Raw genomic sequence first — 24086 nt, 5'->3', positions numbered from 1 at the left:
CTCCTCCTTTTTTTTATATTTTGGCACGTGCCGCACGAGTGGGGGATCGGTCGTGGTTCTCAGTGGAAACATAATATGAACTTCTTGCTTCCTATTAATTTATTTATTTGTACTATACCCATTTAATTAATAGTAAATATATGCGCGGCGATCGCCTTCTTCTATCCTCGTGTTTACTAGAAAGCGAGTGGAATTTTCTTTCATAAAGAAAAGGAGTTGTTATAGGAGGGGCAGTGACGTGGACCACTCGTCTCTTTGGGAAGCAGTATATTGTCTTACAGCAAAGCCGTTAAGGGCTAGTTTCCCCACTATCGTATCCGTCCGTAGAAAAAAACTATCATCAGTAGCAATGGTTTGAACGTCGTCGTCTTCCTCCAAAGCTGGCTCGTTGGCGCCCCTCGGGGTTCGCGCTCGTGCCACTGCTCCCGCGTTCGTCGTCGTCGTCTTCTCCCACAGCTGGCTTCGTTGCCGCTCCTCATTCCAGTGCAGAATTTCTCTTTTCTGTCGTCGTAATGTGGGGGGGTGTTACGGGGTTATGAGCCATTCATTGTCTTACGTGACGAACAGATTGCGGCAATGCCGGGCAAATACTGCTAACCACGCCATCGAGCAAATTCGAGACAGACTGCGGGCATACCATCACTGAGCTCGTTCTCTCCGTTGCAGCCGAACGTGTGTTTAACCTCATTAGGAACACAAAGACGTAACCGATAATTCAGAAAGCCTTTAATGAACCGTCGGGGTATACCCACTGATAAACACCGGGGCTGCACGTTTCAGCTTCGCTGGTTAACCATCTGTACGGAATGCTTGGGCTGGTAGTTTTTGTTTCCAATTAATGGCCGAATGGCAATCATCTATGAAGTGTATTATTATGCCTCCCGAAGATGTGTCGTCAACGTGATACGAGATTCCGACAAAAAAGAATGCATAACAAAACAAAAAGTCACGAGCCTGGCTTCTATATTACTGGCTGCCTAATTTGCTTTCAAAGATAGCTGCAACAGAGAAGCCGTCACTAATCATTTTACTCCGCAATGTCGAAAGAGGGCGAAAAAAGGGCCTAAATCCGACCACCACTGTACCCATCTTTTATATGAGCTTAAGAACGGCTTATGCTTCCAAAAATACGCAGTGTATTACATTAGTGTGCTATACTATATATTTTGGAAGTCAGTACGCAAGAGAAAATCTATCAGGACGGGTAAGTGCGGGCCTCTATTAATGCTCCGATAGACACAACCTGTTCGAGTAGACTTGAGAGGTTTATGGTCGGCCTTTAGTTGCATCTTAATTAGTATCTCACTAAAATGTCTGAACAGATCAGTTTAGAATCGTTTAAGTCATTTTCTTTCGCATTATCACTGACTGCAGTGACAAACTAATGCATTAGGCCCTGGGATCTGCAATGTGCCCAATTGTCGGCACACCCGGTGCAGAAACGAGAACATTAAAATCGCGCTCTTCAGCAGCACTATATCACAGAAACGTTTGTAAAATGACACTTGTGAGTAAAAGTAAAAGGACCAGCATTACCGTAAGAAAACCGGATTACTTTGCATACAATATTACAGGTAGCTTAGAAATGATTATCGTTGAATATTTTCAGCACATTTAAGAAAATACGAGGCAAACATGACAGTGTAAGCGTTGGAAATATTCAACATTCGTGTCGAACTGTCGCGACTTTGATTAAAACAGTGCTATTGAGAAGTTCAGCCTGAACTTTGATATGAAGACATTGTATCGTGCTCATTACAGCAGTGATTAAACAGGCGTAAGTTATCAGGAAAATCAAATTTTACGAGAAAACCAACATGTATATACAATAAGCTCAAAATAGCGTTTGTGAAAGAGGTGGTTTATCGATGAAGCAGTAACATACCGCGAACAGTTATAACGCGCAGCGTCATCGATGCATTTTACTATTCGCTAGATATTGTCTCTGAGGCGTACATCCGCACCGCAGCTTCGCCCCAGGCATTCTGGTCAATTTTTATTTCCAATGCGCGTAGCCCCAGCTCGCCGCCGTCGCTCCTCACTCATTCAGCGGTCGGCCTTCATGGTAGACCGTGTCTGGCGCGTGCACGGTGGCAGGCCGCTTGCGGACGCCCTTCGTCGTGGCGTCCTCGCGGGGCGTCGACGAACCTGCCTCCTCCGGAGAGCTGCGTACAGTCCGAGAGGGGCTCACTTTAGGGCGCGCGCATCCCATTACGGAACGGAAGAGCGGCATGCAGTGCTCGAAGTCACGCATGCCTATAATGAGGTTATCGCACTCAAAATTTGTAACACTAATCTGTCGTGAAATACGTTCAACAGTTTTCTGAACTTGACAATGGGTTCACGGAGGCGTGGAGACGAAGTGGTCCACAAAGGTCGAGCAAGGACGAGCGCAGCTTGCTGCCAACGTTTACACAAGACTTGTCTTCATCCGAGTAAAACTCTTCTTCTGTGGCCGCGCTTATTGTATAGCTCACTCTCCCCAGAAGCCAGGAGCTTAAGCGGGTACGATGGAAGCAATGTGAGAGTAAGGAAATCGGAAATATTGAAAAGAAGATGGGGGATAAGTTATGATAGTGACGGGGGTATGAGCGTTGTGCTACGCTTACTGAAATGTAGGGGTGACGTAAAAAAATACGCAGCGAAGAGCGTTACGTGGGCTTAGTTTTCGCAGAAAAATAGAAAGTGAGCAGAGATGCCGTAGGGATGAATAATCTTTGCAACGGCCCAACCGCCTCTCCAGGCTTGCATAAAAGCATAATGCATCTCGCATAATGCATTGTGCGAGCACTCTCCACGTGGAAGTTCTGTGACCTTGTCTTTGACGCACATTTGCCACTGAAGCGCAGTCTTATTGCCTATACGAAACGAATAAAATCAGTGGCTCCGCTGATACAATGAAATCAAATTCTCTTGCACGGGACTTTTTGCCGTATTGTTGATGCGGCTCCCATTAGAGAGTCAAAGTATTATTTGATTTCGCTGAACGTAATAACGGAAGTGAAACCGACATACCCAATCTGGTGGTGTTTCTATTTCTTGTTCATGCTGCCCATAACTACATCAACATGAACAATAAACGTGAAGACGCACGTATCAAGCAGAAAGTTGCGGATTACAGAGTGCTGAGCGTAATAGATAAGCTGAACGTGACGCTCGGAAGCGTCCGTAGGTTATTTCCCTTTCCTTTCCATATCAGAGGCTGATTTTTGTGGTTCGGAAAGACAACTAACAGACAGCTCGTGTGAATCATTTGGCGCAGTAGTTTATTGATGCTCCCGTTTATCGCCGCCACCAATTATTCACCTAATTAGAAAATTAGGCGAATAATGTTACAGTAATTATCAATCGATTGGTTAATTGAATAATTAATTAGGATTTTATCAGAGGTTCTCCTCAGTACAGGTATATCATCTGGTTGCGACACACAGTTGATGTCGCTCGCGTATAGAGTGGGCTGCTGATTTTCCAATCGCGTGGTCTTCTAGGCAACGAGCGTACGCATTGTTGAAGGGCGCCGTGGCGTAACCACGTCTCGAGCAAGCGCACCTTTCTTCTCCGGCGGACGGCAGCTCAGTCGCGTCCTCCAGCGCCAACACCGTGAGCGTGGTTCCGGCGAGGCCGAGGTGGGCGGCACTGTCCAACTCTTCGATGCCGGCGCGCGACTTGTTCTTATCGACGTTCTTCTTCGTCATCACGAAGCGGCAGTCGGTGAAGAAGAACATGACCAGTAGCACGGTCGTCGCGCCGATGCACGCACCCATGAACAGGTTGCAGCAAATGTTAAAAGCGCCGTACGAGCCCAGCTCGGCCATGTCGCCGCTCTGTTCCACCATAAGCACCTGTGTGTATGCGTGGAAAGGAGAAGGCGCTGCACTTGGCGACTATATAGGGTGGCCAATTGGGGCTATACGCTGCGCCGAACTGGCTTTCCTGGGGCTTTCCCTGATTTTTCTTTCTTCTTTTCATTTATACAATACTTATGGCTCCTCCATTACGTCGTCACTCGTTTCCTGCATCAGACTATTTCTCATCTTTGATTTCACAGACACATTTACATTTGGAACGATAAGCACGTAGCGGCAAGTTTCAGTGATTGTATCCTAAAGCCAATTTTTTGACACGATTTGAAAGAAGAAAGTGGCTGTCTTAAAATTAGTTATAATGCGAGCCCTCATACATATCACTTTAGATGTTCCGAGAAAAGCCCGGCTGCCTTTAAAAAAGGCGGTCGAATGACGCATTTTAACAGCTTTTGCAAAAGCTTTGGTGCGGCCTCTGTTGGTATCAAACGCTATCCACATAAGCAGGCGGCATTGATCCAGCTAAATTCCCTGCAGCTGCATCGAATTTTCCAGCCATGGCGCTCTCTCAAGCCCCACGTGTCATCGGTATTACTGATTTGTTCCGCCCAGTTGCAACGCACTAGATTTTGCAAAAGTTTGGCGTTGCGCCCCGGAATTCCTGGAATTAAATTAACCACTTTAGAGCCATAGTTGTTGCGCCGAGGTATCACTCCTTGAGTGAATGTTTGGAGCAGACTTCGGTTCAATAAATTTCACTCGGTCTAAAATTGCACATTGACTTCACATAGCCTGCAAATTTACTGTTTCGATTAATTCGAAGAAATTTATTGCTTAGCCAGCCTCACCCCATTTGCCTCCCTTTAAAACGACATCTGTTAAAACACATCTGTTAACTTGGTGTTCATTTGTATCGTTACTCTCGTTGCCCCTGCTCACCGCGTACGATCACCTTTCAATAAGAATAGCGCTGTGGGCGAGTTGGTTTAGGTACATGGTGTAAAATTTCTGCAGCGCGAAGTACGGAAGTGCGGGAAAATAAAAGACAAAAAAGGACGATTGAAGAGGGATGGCAAGAGGACAACACGAGCGTTAACTACCTAGTGAATTTATTGGTCACAAAGCACACGCATGCATATACACAAGGTGATATGGTTATTAAATACAGCGTAAGAGACACTAGTCACATCCAATCCTTGAAATCCTTCTTCCTTTTTCCTTCTTCGTGCTGAGGAAATTTTACACCATCGATCGCCTTTCAGTTGTTGCCCATTTACAAGCTCTCCAGCTGACCGTGCGCACAGTTCTAATAATGCGCTAAACGTATCAAAAAATTTAAATGAGTATTTCCTTGCCAAACGGGCTCCACGCATCTTTTGTATTTCTGTTGGTCTACAAATGACAAAATATTCGATATTTGATTTGATATTCTTAGGTAGTTTATCTCGAATGTTTATATCGGATTCGATTCAGAAATATTGCTATTCGACAACCCATATCAAGGTGCTTTTCAAGTATGGCTAACGAAATGGTGGATAATGAATCGATGGCTGACCGAGGATCTCTACCTGAACCTAACACTACAAGAGGATCTTGTGCACGAAGCACTGCAGCCTTCGAGATCTTTGAGAAAGATGCGGCGTTGCACTTTTTCGTTTTTGTTTTCTTGTTTTCTTTTGCTACGCGATAACTTCGTCGTCATCGGCAGCACCTGCACTTTCTTGTAACCCACGGCGAAGTGTTTCATTCGTTGACGTTGTAACAATGACGTCACTGGTGGACTTCGAGGAATACCGCACTGCAGTCGAGTGTCAAGCGTGGGCTTTTGTTTGAATTCACGCACAATCCGTCAGTAAACGTATGGTTCAGCAATGAAAGTTGAACGAGGTATAGTTAGAACAATATATATACTTGTCACGTGGCTCCAGGTGACCTGACTTGTTTAGGGCGCCCTTGAGAGACAACGAGGCGTCAGTTTTCTGCACAGCTCACCTGCACGTCGCTGTGCATCTTGGAAGATTCTGCGCCCCGGGTGTTGGCATGGGGGGACGCCAACACAGCCGGCCGCGCTCCGACTGCGGGGGCAGGGACGGGCGCCATGGCCACTGCGGGGGTCGCCTTGACGGGGGCAGCGGCGGGCGCCACATTCAGCGCCGGGGCCTTTCCTGCGGCCGTTGGAGCGGCTGCCACCATGGTGACGCTGGAGTCTGGGCGTCGAGGCAAACGTAGAATCACGAATCGGCGGCTGGTGGCGACGGTTTCACGCGCTCTGATACTGCTGCTGCAGCTGCGCTCCCTCAGCACGAACGGCCCGTGCACGCTGTGGAGGAAGAAAAGAAAGTTCTATGATAGAGAGACGGTGAGAAAGTTGCTCTTTACAAGAAAAACATAGATTTTTGCCGGCGCGTGTACAACCGCTGGCATACTACTCTGCATAGCGATGGGGAATGGAATTAAAAGATTCCGGAGTAGTGCGAAAAAAGACCAGAAAAAGAATTAAAACGAATCTATTTCCATGGGGCAGAAACTACTGCCGTGATAGGAAAATTGAAATCCTGTTTCCAAAGTTTAGATGTCGAATACCTACGTTAAACTATCATAGGCATCTGTCTGGCCTGGCGCACTCCTCCTTGAGCTATTACTGTGGTGAGCTTGAGACAGCGCACCACTTCTTCCTGTCATGTCGCCGTCTTTCATCAAAAAGTAAACATACTTTAGAAAGGCAATTTCATGATGCTGGATTGTATATGACGATTCCTGATATTATATCTTTCGGAGCCTGTTCTCTGGGACACTATCATAGGAATGTTGGTTCAGCTGTTGCAAGATGCATAATTTAATCAGAACGATTCATTTGATAAATTTTAAAGCTTTATCTCACTTTAGTTATTCAGCTATTCAAAATTTTCTATAGTGCTACTTTTTAGATTCCTTCAATCTTTTTTATTAAGTCACCAGATTCTTGGGCAATGCCCCATAGTGGGTATAAGCCACTCGTGGAGGCATACAAATAAACTAAGATGAAATTCACAAGTGGACCTGATACTAATATTTACACGTGAGATGGTGGGTAAATTCAGGATTTCCTATATTATCATGGCTCAGTGGAGACGAGAGCGGAGGGCGGTATTTAATCGAGAGAATTAGGGCAAGCGCTCAGTTCAGGCTTCTTCTCCTCTAGCGCCTCGCTTGCACCCACGAGGTCGTCGTCTTCATCGTCAACGTGGTTGGGCACAGATGGCGTCGCGGCATTTGCCCCCCTCCAGTGGCCGCGTCGCGGTAAAAGCTTGCCCTCCCTGCGTGGAGGGAGCCTAACCGACTCTGCAGGCATATTTACTAAAGTTGTTCTCTCTCTCTCTCTCCCTCTCTCTCTCTCAAGAAGCATCGTCCCGATGCTCGGAGGGTAGCATCCGGTGTCCAGCAAACAAGAGAGTGTCCATGTCATTCAGAAAAATAAGGTTTCATGCGCACCACGTGCACAGTCTCAGGCAGGTCCTGACGGCGCCTTGAGCAAGATGGGCTGTCAGGAACGACTTTATAGTTGACGTCGCTAAGGCGTCGTAGAACCTCGTACGGTCCGAAGTATCGGCGCAGAAGTTTCTCCGCGAGGCCTCGGGGGCGTAGTGGAGCCCAAACCCAGACTCTTTGGGCCGGTTGGTAGACGACGCATCGATGGTGTTGATTGTAACATCGGGCATCACGGTCTTGCTGGCTAGCTATGCGAACGCGCGCGAGCTGTCTGGCTTCTTCGGCGCGCTCTGTAACATCTGCGGCGTCAGTCTCGGTATCGCTGGAATTATGAGGAAGCATAGCATGCAGCATTGTAGTCACTTCTCGACCGTGGAGGAGACTGAATGGCGTCATTCTTGTTGTTTCTTGCCGAGCCATATTATAAGCCCACGTTATGTAGGGCTCACTGGAGACAAGAGCGGAGAGCGGTATTTAATCCAGAGAATTAGAGCAAGCCCTCAGTCCAGGTTTCTTCTTCTCTAGCGCCTCGCTTGCACACACGAGGCTTGAGTTCTTGTGTTCCACATCGACATACATGCACAGCATGTCTGCGAGAATCTTGTTGAGGCGCTCCGTAAGTCCATTGCTTTGCAGGTGATAGGCTGTCGTCCTTCTGTGTGCCGTGCCACTGAGGGTGAGTACAGTTCGCAAAAGTTCAGCCGTGAACGCGGTTCCCCTGTTGGTTACGATGACCGCTGGAGCACCGTGCCTCAGGACGACGTTTTCGATGAACTGTGCGACCTCGACTGCTGTGCTGCTAGGAAGTGCCTTGGTTTCAGCATATCGCGTGAAGCAATCTGTCGCGACTATGATCCACTTATTTGCGGAAGTATAGATATTGGGAATGGGCTGTCTGTGTGTGTCTGTTTCTTCCTACGTCCTCATTGAGTCACGCTTACACATCCTATCTTTGTTACTAAGCGAATGTTTACAAGTTAATACGGCCGCTAAAGCTGCTATCCTTACTTCGTACACGCTCCCACTAATTTGCTATCGCAATCCTTGCTTCGCCTTTCGGGCGAAACTGGGGCTTATTTTGTTCACCCGCATTTACGTCGAAGCGGAAGAGGGTGAATGATCATGGCCTCTCTGCTACGCTACTATAGGCTACTTCGATCCGCTGTAGCAACGGCGTTCGTGAGAAGCGGGACCGAAGCATGTTTACGATGCCGTGGACATGATGGCATTGAAGGTTTCGAATCAGGGATTGTCATAGTTAGCTTAACCGACGTTACTTGGTAGATAATACGTAATAAATAATTTTGTTAATTCATGATCATAAAAATCTAGCCGGCAATCAGGGCATGATCATTCACCTTCTTCCACTTCGACGTTAAATGCAGGTGAACAAAAATGATGAAAAGAAAGCGACAATCACAGCCGCTCTTGTTGAATTCACCCCAAATAATTGCAAATGCATTTTGTGCACACAACCCATTTTGTAGAGCTCTAGAGTTCAAATACTTACTTTCTTTGTCTGACAAAAGATCAAACAAAGATGCCCCAATGAAGAGAGGGTGCGTGTATAGACAGCGCAGAGCGCTCGCTTAGGAAGCGAGTGCGTTACATGCTCTGGAAGCCGTTGTCTATTCTGTCATTTGCTTACGTGAGGTGGGCACAGCTTCGGCGTGAATGAGTTGTGTAAGGTGAGGCAATATGCTTGCTACGGCTTACGATATGTGATATGTATAACTTGCGCAAGACGTGCCGGCCGGAGCACGGTACCGACCGTGTGCGCATTTATGGAAAAATGTGTTAAATGAAAGAGAAAAGAAATGACATCGAAAATAAGTTATTTCGTTTGTCGTGTAAACGCTTATTGAATTTAGATGAGCCCGTTTGTACCATAACATAGAACTCGAGGCATATATTGCTACTATGTCAACACAGCTTTGTCCTAGATTACTCCGGATTAGAAAAACAAAGCAAAGCAACATACTTAAGCGGTGCCCCAGTAGGAACGGCCTGCATGCACTTTAGCTGCAAGAGACCACTTAGTAATGCTACTTCGCTAATCAGCTCTTATATAAAAGTTCGCAAATGTTGTTTGCTTGATTGCCAATGTGACGCATGCATATATGTAAAGCGCTCGTGTATGTCATCCCGATACCGATCATGTGCTCTTATACTTGAGCGTTTTGCATTGTACGTAGGACGCATTCACGTATAGACATACGGACGTCATATAGTTCTCTTGCTCTGCAATGAACTGAAGACACCACGTGTCGTGTGTCTGTAAAAACGGCGCATAGTGTGTATATAGCGTACACTGGACTGATCATTAGCATTCAATGTAGTTTTGCATCATCACCTCATTTGTGTCGCTTCCTCTCCTTGTCCCTTCCTAATCCTACCCTTTACAGTTGTGGAGTGGCAAGCCAGACAAGCATCTCAGGTCGGCCTCTAAACCTTTCCTATTATAAAATGTTTCTCACCCCCCTCCTCACTCTCATTCTTTCATTATTGTCATTTGTGCTTACATTAAAGTAGCATTCTGAAGTAGAGTGGCGACGAAAAGATCGATTTCTCATTGCTAAATTCCATGTTTTTTATTAGCAGAGCACTTTTCTTGTGTCTGTGTTTGGATCTGTCGCATCATTACTACGCTCGAGCAGTCCCACACAGGCGCATAACCTGCAGCTGCCAGCAATATTTACAACCACGAGCGACGCTTTGCGGCGAAAACACAGGCTATGCTAACAGTCTTAAAGCTAATGGAAGAAGTTTTCGTAAGTGTACAACGGTCATGGAGTGAGGCGATAACAAGACCTGCGTGGTTATACTAAACCGCCAGCGAGGCTGTTTCCTCACGGCATTGTGCTGCGCGCTGCGAACCATGTAACACCGTCTGGACCGCGTCTGATAGCGCCCGACCCACACCGACATATTCCCAGGTCATTCACGTTCAAATATGTTATCGACCAAAGTGAGTCTCCTCTGTTGTGGTTCTCAAAGGGTAACGAATTCACTGCTAGCGCTTCACAATGTGGCGAGCATCATCTCGGAAAGTTTTGATATTTCTGAAGCCTCTCGACTCAAGCGCATTTTCTCCGGCAACTGATCATTCTTCTGCGTGCCTGACATGCCACCAAAGATATGCAAATGGATTTGCCGCAGATTGCTCACTGGCGGCATGGACGTCGTAAAACGCAGGCCGACCTGCTGCTTGCAATTTATACAGCACGTTGCGCCCTAGCTCACGTCGCCCTGAGCCTAAGCACGCGGTGACGGTGGCGGCGAACCGAAGCCGAGAGCACGCAGGGAAACCTTGGTGGCAGTGCACGCAAAAACCGCAGGACATGCTATAACCAGTGCTATATAGACCTGCTTGCTGCGCATCTTTCTACTCGACCAGTATTCCACTCATTTACCAGCGTTCCTTAAACGAACATTGCAAGGCACTTCTCGCAATGTAACTTGTTTGTGAAAGGATTCGGCAAAGATGTTTGTAACTCTGCTCAAGCATATTCCGACAGCTTTACCTTCGAAGTAACAGTTTGAGCGGTGGTCGATTTCATCATGGTCTTGTCATGAGCGCAGTGACAATTTCAATATATGAACGTTCGAGCGAAGTCCTGTTGCTAAGGCACCTCCCCGCCTCATTTTGATATGGTACAGTCAACTCCCGTCAATTCAACCTCTGCCAATTCGAATTTTTGCTTAATTTCAGCCTACTAGAAAGCTCCGGTGAGAGGCAACCCATAGATATGGTAGAAACACTGGTTTAGTTTTAATGCCAAAGCATGCCGCTTCGGTTAATTTGATATCCATGGCGGCCCCTCATGCGTGCAGCGCGTTCTAAAAGCTTGAAAACACATGAAATTTTGCAGACGGCACTACTGCTCCTCTTTTTACGTTTCAAGGATGACGGCTTGCGCTGAGCCTTGGGAAATCTCCTTTGAGGAGTTTCTCAGCGCCAACCGCAGTGTTGAGGTATGTGGGCCACTGACCAACCACGACAACGTCGGCAACACCCCCGGCCTCGTAGACTGCGCTGACGACAGCGACGCTGACGACGTTGCCCACAGGGCCCCGGTGAAGCCACCGAGTGCGGCTGACGTTGAGAATGCGCTCAACGATGTGGAACTTTACTTTCTTTTTTCAGTCCAACGCTGAAGCAGCGTTTAAATATGCCAGCGCTCTTTTTCACAGGCTGCTTCAGTCCCGCTTCATGAACAAGAACCAAAAGACATTATAGACTGCATCAAGCAATAAACATTTTGAATTCATAACATTTTACCGCCGTCATTTCGACCTTTCAGGATAATTCGACCAAATCTTGTGGTCTCTCAAGGGTCAAATTAACAGGACATACATGCCGGTATACCTTGTGATATTAAAGCCACAGAGAGAGTCATGTAGTGCCATTCAATGGTACTGTATTCAATCGGAAACTTTTCCGCTGCCCCTTTATGTTGCGCTTCGGAAGCGCTGTCGGAGAAACACTAGCTAATGTGTAAGAATCGGACTAGTTAGTTGCTAGAACTGTGAAATATGCTGGCCTATTCCCCCGCAGCGGGTTTGTGCCATTGTTAAATCATCATCAGAATCAGCAGCAGCAAAACTTTGTCACCAAGGTAATAAGCATAGCCTGGCAAAAAAGTCATTTTGTAATAATGGCCGGCATTTCTTGTTGTTATTGATGTCCTCAATAATTCTGGCACATACCCACAATGGCATAGAGCTATGAAACAGGTGGTTTAAAAAAACAAGAAGAGAGGTACTTTAAAGAAATATAAATTGCTAATTATAGATCAAAAGAATAGCGTACGCGAGGAGTTAAAAAAATAACTCCAAGCGCATAATTTAAAAGTTAGGAATCAATTTAGCAGGGCAATTGATTGGACTCAGTCAGAAAATTTTGAATTACCAAGCAAACATTTCTGTCCCTTAAACCAAGAATAGGGGCTCCAAAATACGGAATCAGCGGCACGGACAAACCTATACCAACACTGCGTTGTACAGTTTGTAGTAATCTTTCTCTTACTATAGGGAAACTTCTACAGTGCAAAAAGAAATGATCCATTGTCTCTGGAGCGCCGTAGAATGAGCACAGTGCTCGAGGAGCCCGTCCAGACCTGTATCAGTGGAATCTGCGTGCGCACCGCTGCTACACTTCGTCGTTCCCGGCCGCGAGGCTGGTGACAATAGTGGGCTGCCTACCTCGCTTGGATGCGACAGGCCACAGCGAATGAAGACACACAACACACCAGCGTACTTGGCGGCTGCTTTCAAATGCGTAATCATTTCTACGCTATGCAGTGGTGAACACACGCTCAGAGGCCGAGTGCCTTACCCACTGGACAAAACACCCACCCCTGTAGAAAGTAAATATATCTGAACCATATGAATGTGTTCTACCGGCGGTACAAAACGAATGTCAAAGAACGGTTTCTATGAAGGCTTTCTCGAAAGATTTTGCGCCGGTGGAATAAGAGCCATCTTAGAACCACATGTAGAGCCGACTTGGAGCATTGTAAACATCAAGAAAATTCCGAGTTTGCAAATATTTGTGGCAAACACGCCACATCCCCGATGCGTTTCGGTGGTCGCGGGACACGCCTTCCGCTGGGGCATTACATCACCGACCGAAATGCCACCAAGCTCTGAGGGCTTATGCGCTTCGCGTAGTGCAGCAGTGACACATAAGCAGTCAATGAGTTGATAAGAATGATATGGAGTGATGAGGGGTTATATGGGTCTCGTCACCGTTTATAATGATTCGACACGCATGGATAAGCTACTAAATAGCGATAAGAGCTTATATTGGAGCAATTCTGATAAGGTTAATAAGGACAGATAATGGTCAGATTGAGTCCGATAATGTTCATAAGGATCGATGATAGTTGATAAGGGTCGGATCACGTCCGATAAGGTTGATAAGGGTTGACAAGTATGGGATTGATTGCAATACGGTCGATAACCGATAACGGTCGGATATAGTCCGATAAGGTTGATTACGACCGATAAGGGTTGATAAGTGTTTATACTTGTCGGTTCGAGTTTGATAAGATTGACAATGACAATGAGCTGCGTGAAGATGAGCAAGTGTCACAATGCTTATGGATACTTAGCCAACTTCAGCGGAATGCTTGCGCGAATTTTTTATACTACGTGTCCTGCCCGTTCGGTTGGTAAACATATTTAACAAGAACAGTGTGAATGGCGAGCGAGAAGGGATACTATGTACAAGCATACGTGCGTGCGCCTTAGATAGGGATAGTGCTAAGTAGAATCATTTACTTATTTTCAGCACTCCAACGGAACCATCTCGCAAAGGCATATATCTCCACCTACTATAATTCTGGCCATAAAAAAAAAGGAAAATAAATACAGTGTGCTCCTTATGTCCTTGGCACAGCAAACACTGAACTTGCAAAACCACGATTTTCAGTCGCCAGAAGCCTGTACCATCTGGTCGTAACACGTGAGAAAACTTAATACATGTACCCACAACGACCAACGAAACTCCCTCCCGTCTTGCGTACACTGTCTTTTTCTGGCTGTTCTTTGTTTATTATTTCGTGCCACGCTTGCGTCCACCACAGAGCCGCTTCAAAGTCTCGAAGTCCCTCCCCATGGCGAAAAAGCGGCGATAAGTATCTTACGCCGACCGAGGAGATGCGTGCCACCACGCCAGGCACGCGATGCACCTCAACTCTGGACGGCGAGAGATCCGGCGAGCCACTGCGCCTTCTGCGCCTCCTGGTACACGAGGATGGCCACGGTTGCCATGCAGCCAGCTCCCGTGGCCACGATGGCGAACAGGTGCCACCGACAACTCCTGCACAGCCGGCCCCCAATGCCGCGCCGGCCACCCACCGCTTCTTCTTTACCGTGCGCCGTCGTCAACTCGACCGGCCACCACTTCGTCGACATGTCAAGACGCTTTTTGGCTCCGCGGCACCGGCGGATGTGGACCTGGGTGCTGATGCAGTCTCGCTTCGTTTCTTCCCGGCGATGGGTGAACTTGCGAGCTTAGTGAGACAGCGGAACGCGCACTCCAACAATGGTGGCCCGAGTGGTGGTGATGATGATAGTTTGCCATGTGACGTAGAACGGGCGGCGCGTAAAATAGTGAAGACAATGACGATCACCCCAGTAAATTCTTTTCTGCCTAAATCGGTGAACGTTATTTTTATTTCTTTTACCTGTAATCATGCATCCATTCGTCTCGCCTGACTACTCAGGTACGCTATAATCGTTTGTTCCCAGTTTTACGCTTTCTAGGTCTTTATTCGTCCCTGCAATTATCTGCACGTACAAACCGCAAGATTCTTGGCCCGTCCCCTCTGTGACCCCTGGCCACGTTTTAATAATCATCGTCATCAACTGTCGCTCGTACACACTGTGGGGCATCGGCGAAATATGAGGGGGAACCTGTATTTGGGGGTTCCTAAGTTTGAGTAATATCCACGAAACCTTAAATGAAAGGGTGAAAACCTCGAAGTTGAAAACAGTCAGACTGTCACGAGCGGTAGAAGAAAAATAATAAAATTCGAAAATACGTAAACCACTGTGGTGGCAGAGCGCACGGCTATGGCATTCGCTGATGACCCCAATTTTATGATTATTATTTTGTTGACATAATCAGGCCTGACAGCAGTATGAATGGAGCAGGTGAGGTACAAACCAAGAAGAATGAAATATGCGCAGCACTGATAACTTTTCGCTTGCTAGTAATTGCTAATCAAGTGACAATGCGCAAGTACGTCCAGGTAAAGAATTTACATATCCGATTCCATGCATTCCAATAGCCGCATTTCGCAAAGTGCGAAAAGTGAAAATCCTCGTGGGCCGCGCTCTTGGGGAGCTCGGGCTACGTGTAATCAGTATGGACGCGTCAGGGACAACTTCGGCTTCAACCCACTAAGGGAAGTAATCGGCGGCCAGTTGTCCACAGAACGAGTTTTCGGAAAAGGTCAAACGTGCTCCATGGCGGTAACTTCTTAAGCGGCTTTACGAGGTGGAGTGCTCTGCGCTGGAGTTCTCGGGGAGTACGTGGGCACCTTCCAATACCGACAAGTCGATCAAGATGCCACGTTCTGTGGCATCTAATCGATAAACTTATAAAATTAGGCTGATCAACGACGAGATTCAGAGAATAATATATTTTTCTTTTTTCTTTTTCATTGCAGTGTGAACATTCCTGTAATTGCGCCCCGTAACGGGTGCCACGATAGGAAATAGGAAGATCATTCTATTTCGCACGCGTATACTCTCGTCATCAGCGGTTCGCGCGCTGCTCTTTCGCCCGCGCGTAGCTGAGGAATACCGAAGCGAACGAGGATCATTCTCATTCTACACGTAGAGCACACCGCACGAGCATGAGTAAGCAAGTTCTTCGTTGTTTCTTTCTTCCTTTTTATCCTTCGCTAACAATCCAATTCTATGCAAAGATTGGTAAATCGCACATAGTGCGAATCAGCCATATTCAGAGCAACATCATCCAACAAAAGTACTTAACCAATGCACGCAATTAAACCAAAATTACCATGAGTTTCGCACCAACACAGATGAAAAAATGTACAAGCAGCGGTGAATTAAGAATGTTGTGGCGCTAGCGACAGTAGCTGTAGTTATATATACATGGGGCGCAACTGGGAAGTACGGGCTTTGGCAGTGTTCTTCGTACACCTCATAACGGCTTGCAAAATTCGGCAAGGGCATTTCAAACAAGGCACGTTTCCGACATTCCACGAAACGCATCTGTACTGACGCGGGCTTGCGGCACAGTTGGAGTCGCATTTTCTAACGGGTCGTGTCATTGTTTGTCTTTCTCTTTTTCCTTTATTTTCTTTTTTTGTCTTCTTTCCCCGTCGTCTTGGCTCACATGAAGCCACGTCCCTGCAATCGCCAAGACTTGCCACCACTTGGTGGGAGATGAGAAATTAATAGAATAAGAGGAAAAGAATACTGGCCATATATAGGCCGAACCCTGATGTGGCCGACAAAGTCGGACCCTGGCCAAAACGTCTGAATGAAATGCTTGCTTTTTGTTTTTCTACGTGCGCCTGCATTTCTTTCAGCTTATTAAACACCTGATCCGAAGAACTACTTCCTTCATATATATATGCACTTTGCGTGTATTCGCGGGTAAGTATCATGTTTGGAAAAACACTTTTATGTAGCGCGTATTGAACAACAGGAAGCTGTATCGGGAGTTTCTAATGTCGCTCCACAATTTCTTCATTAATTTTTTCATCCAATTATAATAATAGAGAAGTTGATTATTAATTAATTAATTAATTAATTAATTAAAATTAATGATCTATTAGGTGGGATGCAAAAATAATCTATCTCCAAGTGACGGCAAATAACATTAGCTTGGTACTGTCCAGCTACGTAGGATGTGCATATTTCGAACTCTTGCCCAAGGTATGCGAAACAGCCGGTGGGTGTGCATATATATATATATATATATATATATATATATATATATATATATATATATATATATATATATAATAATATTTGGGGTTTTACGTGCCAAAACCACTTTCTGATTATGAGGCACGCCGTAGTGGAGGACTCCGGAAATTTTGACCACCTGGGGTTCTTTAACGTGCACCTAAATCTAAGCACACGGGTGTTTACGCATTTCGCCCCCATCGAAATGCGGCCGCCGTGGCCGGGATTCGATCCCGCTACCTCGTGCTCAGCAGCCCAACACCATAGCCACTGAGCAACCACGGCGGGTATATATATATATATATATATATATATATATATATATATATATATATATATATATATTATTCAGATACCCTAAAGGCCCTTGTGGGCATTACATAGGGGGGTGGGGGGGGGGCGTTAACAACAGGATATTTCAAACACAATTAGGGGGGCAAGGCAATATAGAACAGCGTAGGAAAGATCACCGAATACAACAAGAAAATATAAAAAGAAAAAAAAGGAGAGAATTGCATACATTGATGAAAAAAAATCAACAACAACAACAACACTCCGTACAAAGCATGTAGATACACTTACAATGCGTCAAAGGCATAAATTTTTGCTTTTACGCAGCATGCGTAAAACTGCGCTTCAAATTACTTACATATGAGTCATGATCACGTATAGAAACAATTTCTTTTGGCAGCTTATTCCAGTGATGAATAGCTAGAAAGAGCGGTGATTGTCGTAGGAGATTCGTGCGCGCAAACATGGGACGCACTTTGAAGGGATGGTCGAGGCGGGCGAAAATCTTTTGTGGGGGTTTGATATGGGATGCTGTGAAGGATGACGGGGTATGATACAATGTGTGGAAGTGGGAAAGTAGTGCTAACAGTCGTCGTGTTTCTAGAGACGGTAATTGGAGGGACTCTTTGATAGCCGTGATGCTGGATGTTCTAGAGTATGTTTTAGTGATGAAGCGTGCTGCTTTATTTTGTAAAGATTCCAGCTTGTTTATTAGGTAAGTCTGATTTGGATTCCATATTATGGAAGCGTATTCAATCTTTGAGCGAACTAGAGCTGTGTAAGCTAATAATTTAGTTGACTGATTTGCTAAATACAAATTTCGCCTAATGAATCCAAGTGTTTTATTTGCTTTCGAAATTATTTCATCAATGTGATCATTCCATGTAAGGTTAGAAGTTAAATGGACTCCCAAATATTTTAATGTAGACACATTCTCTATGCATATGCTGTTCATAAAATATGAACTTAAGTGAACGTTACTGGCTCTGGTAAATGTCATTGTTTTTGTTTTAGAAACATTAATTTCCATTTGCCATTGCTCGCACCAAAGTGAAATTTTGTTTAGGTCGGCCTGTAAAATATTAGTGTCTTCAGAGGTGATAATTTGTCTGTAAAGAACGCAGTCATCTGCAAACAATCGAACTGTTGAGGTCAGGTTGTTACTGATGTCATTAATGTAAATTAAGAATAAGATTGGGCCAAGTACGGATCCCTGAGGAACGCCAGATTTAACTTGTGCTAAAGCGGAAAAGTGATCATTTACGGAAACAAATTGGTAGCGATTGGTTAAAAAACTTGAGATCCAATTAACAATTTTACCATGTATGTTAAGCCGGCTAAGTTTCATTACTAAGCGAGAATGGGGAACTTTGTCGAATGCTTTCTTGAAGTCAATAAATATGGCATCGATTTTTATGGAATCGTGAACAGCTTGATGAAGATCAGTTATAAGTTCAAAAAGCTGTGTTTCACATGAGCGTCCTTTCTGAAAACCATGTTGATTGTTAGAAAAAAAGTTATGTTCAGATAAATATTTCATAACTGCTGAAGATATGATATGCTCAAGTAATTTACATGGAATACTAGTCAAGGATATGGGTCTATAGTTTGAGGGCACTGATCGGTCACCTGATTTGTAAATGGGAGTGATACGACCGACCTTCCAGTCATCTGGTACAATTCCTGTATCTATTGATTGCTGGAAAAGAGCGGCTAATACGGGAGATATTATAGGTTTAGTCATTTTAAGCATCATTGTGCAGATGCCGTCTGGACCTGGCGCTGAGTTATTCGAAAGTCGATCGTTGGCCGATTCTATTCCCTCTGGTGTAATTATGAGATCATTCATAGATGAGTTAATTGAAGGAAACGTAAGGTCAGGTGGAATTGGATTTTCGTTTGTGAAGACAGAGCTGAAAAACGAGTTTAATTCAGTCGCAGCTTCAGATGGTGAGAGTAGCACACCGTTATTAACGATTGGTATAGTGGATTGGGAAGAGTGCTTAGGGTTAATTACTTTCCAAAACTTTTTCGGATTGTTCATTATCATGCTGGCGATGTCACCGTTAAAAAACTTGTCTTTAGATTCTTCAATTTCAGCTTTACATTTATTTGATTGGTCTCGGTATCGCTGCCAATCACCATCCGAGTGGGACAACTTAGCTTTAGAGTAAAGGCGTTTCTTTTTATTTATTGCTCTCTTCACTTGGGACGTGAACCATGTGCTCTGTGTTGATGACGTTATTCTAATTTTTGGAACGTGCTTTTGTTTCAGTTCAATAAGCTTTCTTCGGATAGCGAGCCAGTTATCATTTGTATTGCGACAAGCCATGGTTTCCAAGAACCACACAGAAAAATATGACAGCTCTGTAAGAATTGCGTCGATATTTGCACGGGAGTAATCGTAAATAGATTTCGTTGCCTTTTCTGGTTTACTACTTTGTAATTGGTATTCACAGTGTACTACGTTGTGGTCGCTAATACATTCAAGGACGTGAACAAGCATATTTTCCGGTTCGGTTGTGAGGACTAGATCTAGAATAGCGTTTCCACGTGTTGGTTTGCAAACTATTTGATGCAGATCAAATGAACAAAGAACATCGAGAAATTCCTTGCATTCGCTCTTCCTTGCGCAACCTAGGGGCGTACACGTCTGCCAATTTATTGTGGGGTAGTTGAAATCGCCAGCAAGGATTATAGGTGAAGTTGGATACTTGTCTTGGATTAAAGTTAGGGAATGATTAAGACTCTCGATGAATTCAGAAGTAGCATCAGGCGGACGGTAACAGACCCCGACTGCGCAAGTCACAGAGGGACAGACCTGAAGTGAAATCCACAAAATTTCAATATTTGACTGTGTGTCAACAACGCGAGCACATAGATTAGATTTCACGGCAGCTACAACACCGCCTCCCCGTGCGCCCACCCTATCATTTCTAAATATAGTAAAGTTTCTAGAGAGCGACAGCTCGTTGTCCCCAATATCGGGTGTAAGCCAAGTTTCTGTCCCAAGAACAATATCTACAGAACAAGCCTCAATAAATGCACATAGCTGGTCTTGTTTGTGAAACATGCTTCTAAAGTTACACAGCAGGAGTGACAATGAATCGCCTTGATTAGCATGACTGTGTCAATCATTCTGGTTAGGTTCGTCCCCTCGTGCGCCAACAGTAGGTTGCTCACTCAGCCGACATACTTCGGCTTCATTGCGCGTTGAGAGACAGGTTACATTGTTTTGCGATGAATCAAAGGTGTAACATTTGCTTCCAAGAAGAAGTTTATCGTAGACCACAGTATATTTTTCGTTAGGCTTACGTACTTCGCGAGCGAAATCTCTGAGTTTTTTTCTGATGAGCTGAATTCGGGCCGAGAAATCTTCTTCAATCCACACGCGTGGCTTCTGCAGGTCCTTCAATTTGGAAGCATTTCTTAAAATGATGCTCTTGTCTTTAAAACTCAGAAATTTCACGACAATTGGTCGGATGTGACCGGCTTTAGGTCGACCTATTCTGTGGGCTCGCTCAATTTCGCCTGCTTTGAAGCCTAGCTTAGTTAACACAAACTGGTTGATGATGCGTTCAGTGTCAACCCATGTTTCTTTTGGTTCTTCCGGGATTCCCTTAAATATTAGGTTATTTCTGCGCATGCGGTTATTTAGGTCATCAACAACCAGATTGGCCTGCTCCAACTGCTTTTTTTTTTATTGATATGATATAAGGAGATGTTGGCGCACAATTTAAGGCGCCGGCTACTCCTCATCTCTTGAGTGGTTCCGTCACACATCGTACAAGGTTCAAGGTTACATATCAAATAGTCTTTTCACACAAGCACCATGACTTATCACGCAGCGTTTCCACAGGAACACCATGACGTAAGGAACACATGGTACATACAAAATACAATGTATATGTCTCCACACTTATGTAGATGAAAGTCTCAAAAGTACAAAAGATATTTCCGCCTAATAACACATTGTCTAGTCAGCGGGTGGTGCATACATTATGTAAATGCATTATGACATATAGTCACAACAGAACAGTCAACATAACATAATTCACAAACAGATGGATATACACAGTGACAATGAAATGAAGAGAACAATGAAAGCGCTAATAACTTCCAGCAATGCCGCTGTCTTCAAGAAAACTCTTTAGTTTCTTGTTTCTTGTTTTTTTTTAGTTTTTTTGTTTAGTTTCTATGGTCTTCAGCTGCTCTTGCGATTCCTGAACGACTGACTTAACGGTGGTGACGTCATGACACAGGTTATCAACTGCTTTTAGTCGCTCTTCGACACCACTGAGTCGCCTTTTGATGTCAGTGACGCTCGTTTGAATATCCTTTAGTTTGTTTCAAGTGTCTTTCTGAAATTTTTCATTTGACAACGTTAACTCTTTAACAAGCGCGAGAACTTGGTCCACCTTATCCGGGCCTGGGTTGGTCTCTACGTCTCCAGCACAGAGTATCAAATGAGCAATACAAAACAAAACCAAGGAACAGCGTCCACCCATGCGCCAGCAACTAGTAGCCAAGGCAGGCCTAAGCCATATTGGCGAACAACCACTGGCAAAATGGCCATGCGCTACAAAGCGGCCTATCCGCGCACGGTAAGTACACAGATCAATGCCCATGGTGAATCAAACGACACTCGGGATTTGCAGCCTAAACAGTACCGAAGTTGAAGAAGCTCTCGTCACAACCCACTCACCTATGATACATGAAACAACATGCGTGAGCTGCGAACAGTCGGCTGCAAATCCCGCTCGGTGCTTGTGGACGATCCCTTTTGTAGGCGACTGAGTGGAGGGCGCTCCTTGCGATGTCAGCCGCTTCTGCGTGGGTTGGGGCGCAGATCGCCTGCGTGATGGAAGGCGATCAGGCTGTAGCCACGAGGCAGCTCGGCAGGTGGTCCGATGACCAGCTATCAGCTTGGAGCGCCACAATCTTCGTGTCGTCGCTTGGTCGCTTGCTTCTCGAAATTGTCAGAGCCTATGATACATGAAACAACATGCGTGAGCTGCGAACAGTCGGCTGCAAATCCCTGCATATATATATATATATATATATATATATATATATATATATATATATATACGTGTACTTCTGGGATATATATGTATATACCAGAAGTACGCGTAGATATTGCAAAAAACTTCGGGAGACTTAAACAAAAAATGTAATTCATCTCACTGTGGAAGTATCCGCTGCCGAATTTTATACGCTGGAGCACCGGAGAATAATACAGTCAAATCCTAAGAAAGGGCGGCTGCATGCATTGCATATATCAAATGTAATTGATTTCTCAGTTGTAATGAAATGTTTCGGAATGCCGCTCATGAAAACCGAACACTAGCAGTTTGGCGGTTCTGTCGTTTCTAACTCGGCAAAGAAACATTGAAGCCACTACAAGGAAACAAAAGGCAAGAGTGTATACCAGAGTGCCACTGTCACGAACACCGACCTCCGTTACGTGTACGCTATATAAATGCCTCGCCTACTGCTGATCGAGATACTATCTGCAAGCAATGGACGAAAGTGTTCGCGCTTTTTTAAAAAATCTGGAAGTTATCTTTAGTCAAAGAGCGCAGGACAGCGTTACACCAACTTTCCTGAGGCCGCCTAGGAGCAGAAAGCTTTTTTTTTTTTTAGGCTGCTGATCCTTCATTACTAGACTTCTTCCCAACCCTCCCGAAAGATGTAAGTGAGTAAGACCTGGAAAAGAATGAGCCATCACGTAAACCCATCTTTTCATCCTTGAAATAGGGGAGACGCACAAGCTCACTGAACCAGGCGATGGCCCTTATTCTCGCTTTACTTAAACCTCCGAGTGGCGCCCACAAAATCGAAGCCCGCCTCGTGGACTCGGCAGCCCGCAACATGCGTGAGCCGGCGCGCGTGCGGCTCACTCGCCAGAGAGGAGCGCCGCCCGATGCATACGTAATCAGGCTCCGGACAGAAGACAGCCGGCGTGCGTGCCGACGAACACTAGCGTGAACCGTGGCTCGGAGCCCGGCGCTGTGCATAGTTTCCCGAGGCGCTGTCGGACGGCTTGTGGCGTCGACAGGTGGTTCCGAAACCAATTCGACCGAGACTCGCAGTGGCTCGTATTCCCTTCCCTCGAGCCCCATTCTCCCGGGGTTCCCGCCGTCCATTGTCCGCGCCCATCGCTCACCCTCCGCACAGATCGGGTTGGTTGCACGGGGTTCCCGAAAAAGCGGTCAGCTCCGTTTTCTGTAGCGCGCCTGCTCCCATTCGCTCGGTAACTCGTCTCACCAGTATCGCTGTTCCGTCGCCTTTCTTTCTTTCTGTGTCGTTATTGCCATTCACATTTGTTTATCTTTTCGCGGCCAAGTCTCAACCTCTTTATTCGCACGCACATGCGAGGAGACGATCATGGATAAAACACCGGCCGATGTTCACAACACAGCGGAACATTAAAAGCCGCTTGTCTGTAAGCGCAAATTGTGATCAGCCGACGCTGTGGCTAGCATAGCGCTTTTTAATTGACTACAAATCGCCCAAAGCAATCACGACAAACTGCGAAATGCTGTGTCAGGGGGACTGGGTGCCACGCAGGGGACGGAGCACAGCTTTTGAAGCGTAGATTCCTGTATCATTAGCCGCAGGGATATTGCAATCATCTAGCTCGCTATCACACTTGCCCGGCGCCAGTTTCTTCGAGCCGTTATTGTGTACAAATAAGTTTCTGAACGTGGGCCTTGGATGACGGGGTCACATCTCAGTCAGAAAAGCTTCACAAAGTAGTAAATTCGTATGTGCCTGCTGTTCGTGAGGTGCTGCTAGATTAGGATGACAAAAGAAGTTAAGGTCTTGATGAAGACATAAAAGAGAGATTCGATCGAGATATTCAGTAAGCACTTTTACTTGAATAAAGTAGTCCTTGACTCTTTTTTGACGAACGCTAAGAGTGAATACTTCCCCTTTCTTTTCTCTTTCTTTTCCTTTTTTTTTTTTGACGCAGCGGTAAGATAAAGGGAAACTTCGGAGCTCAAAAGACTGCACGGCTCGACAGTCGTCGAGAAAATCCTTCGAGTCACGTAAACGTCGTTGCCG

The 24086-nt window shown here is 45.5% G+C and overlaps 1 protein-coding gene across 1 annotated transcript; it reads right to left on the bottom strand.

Moving 5' to 3' along the window:
- Positions 1-1840: 1840 nt before the first annotated feature.
- On the bottom strand, positions 1841-21746 carry LOC135903625 (uncharacterized). The gene is made up of 4 exons (XM_070531581.1): positions 21721-21746; positions 5796-6123; positions 3550-3842; positions 1841-2165 (listed from the first exon to the last, which is right to left on the bottom strand). Exons 1-4 carry the CDS (start codon positions 21729-21731, stop codon positions 2039-2041), a joined length of 759 nt encoding a protein of 252 aa, XP_070387682.1. The 5' UTR covers positions 21732-21746; the 3' UTR covers positions 1841-2038.
- Between the last annotated feature and the right edge of the window lie 2340 nt (positions 21747-24086).

The sequence above is a fragment of the Dermacentor albipictus genome, chromosome 1, assembly GCF_038994185.2.
Source record: "Dermacentor albipictus isolate Rhodes 1998 colony chromosome 1, USDA_Dalb.pri_finalv2, whole genome shotgun sequence".
NCBI classification, from domain to species: Eukaryota; Metazoa; Arthropoda; class Arachnida; order Ixodida; family Ixodidae; genus Dermacentor; species Dermacentor albipictus.
This window is presented reverse-complemented; position numbering and strand designations above follow the sequence as displayed.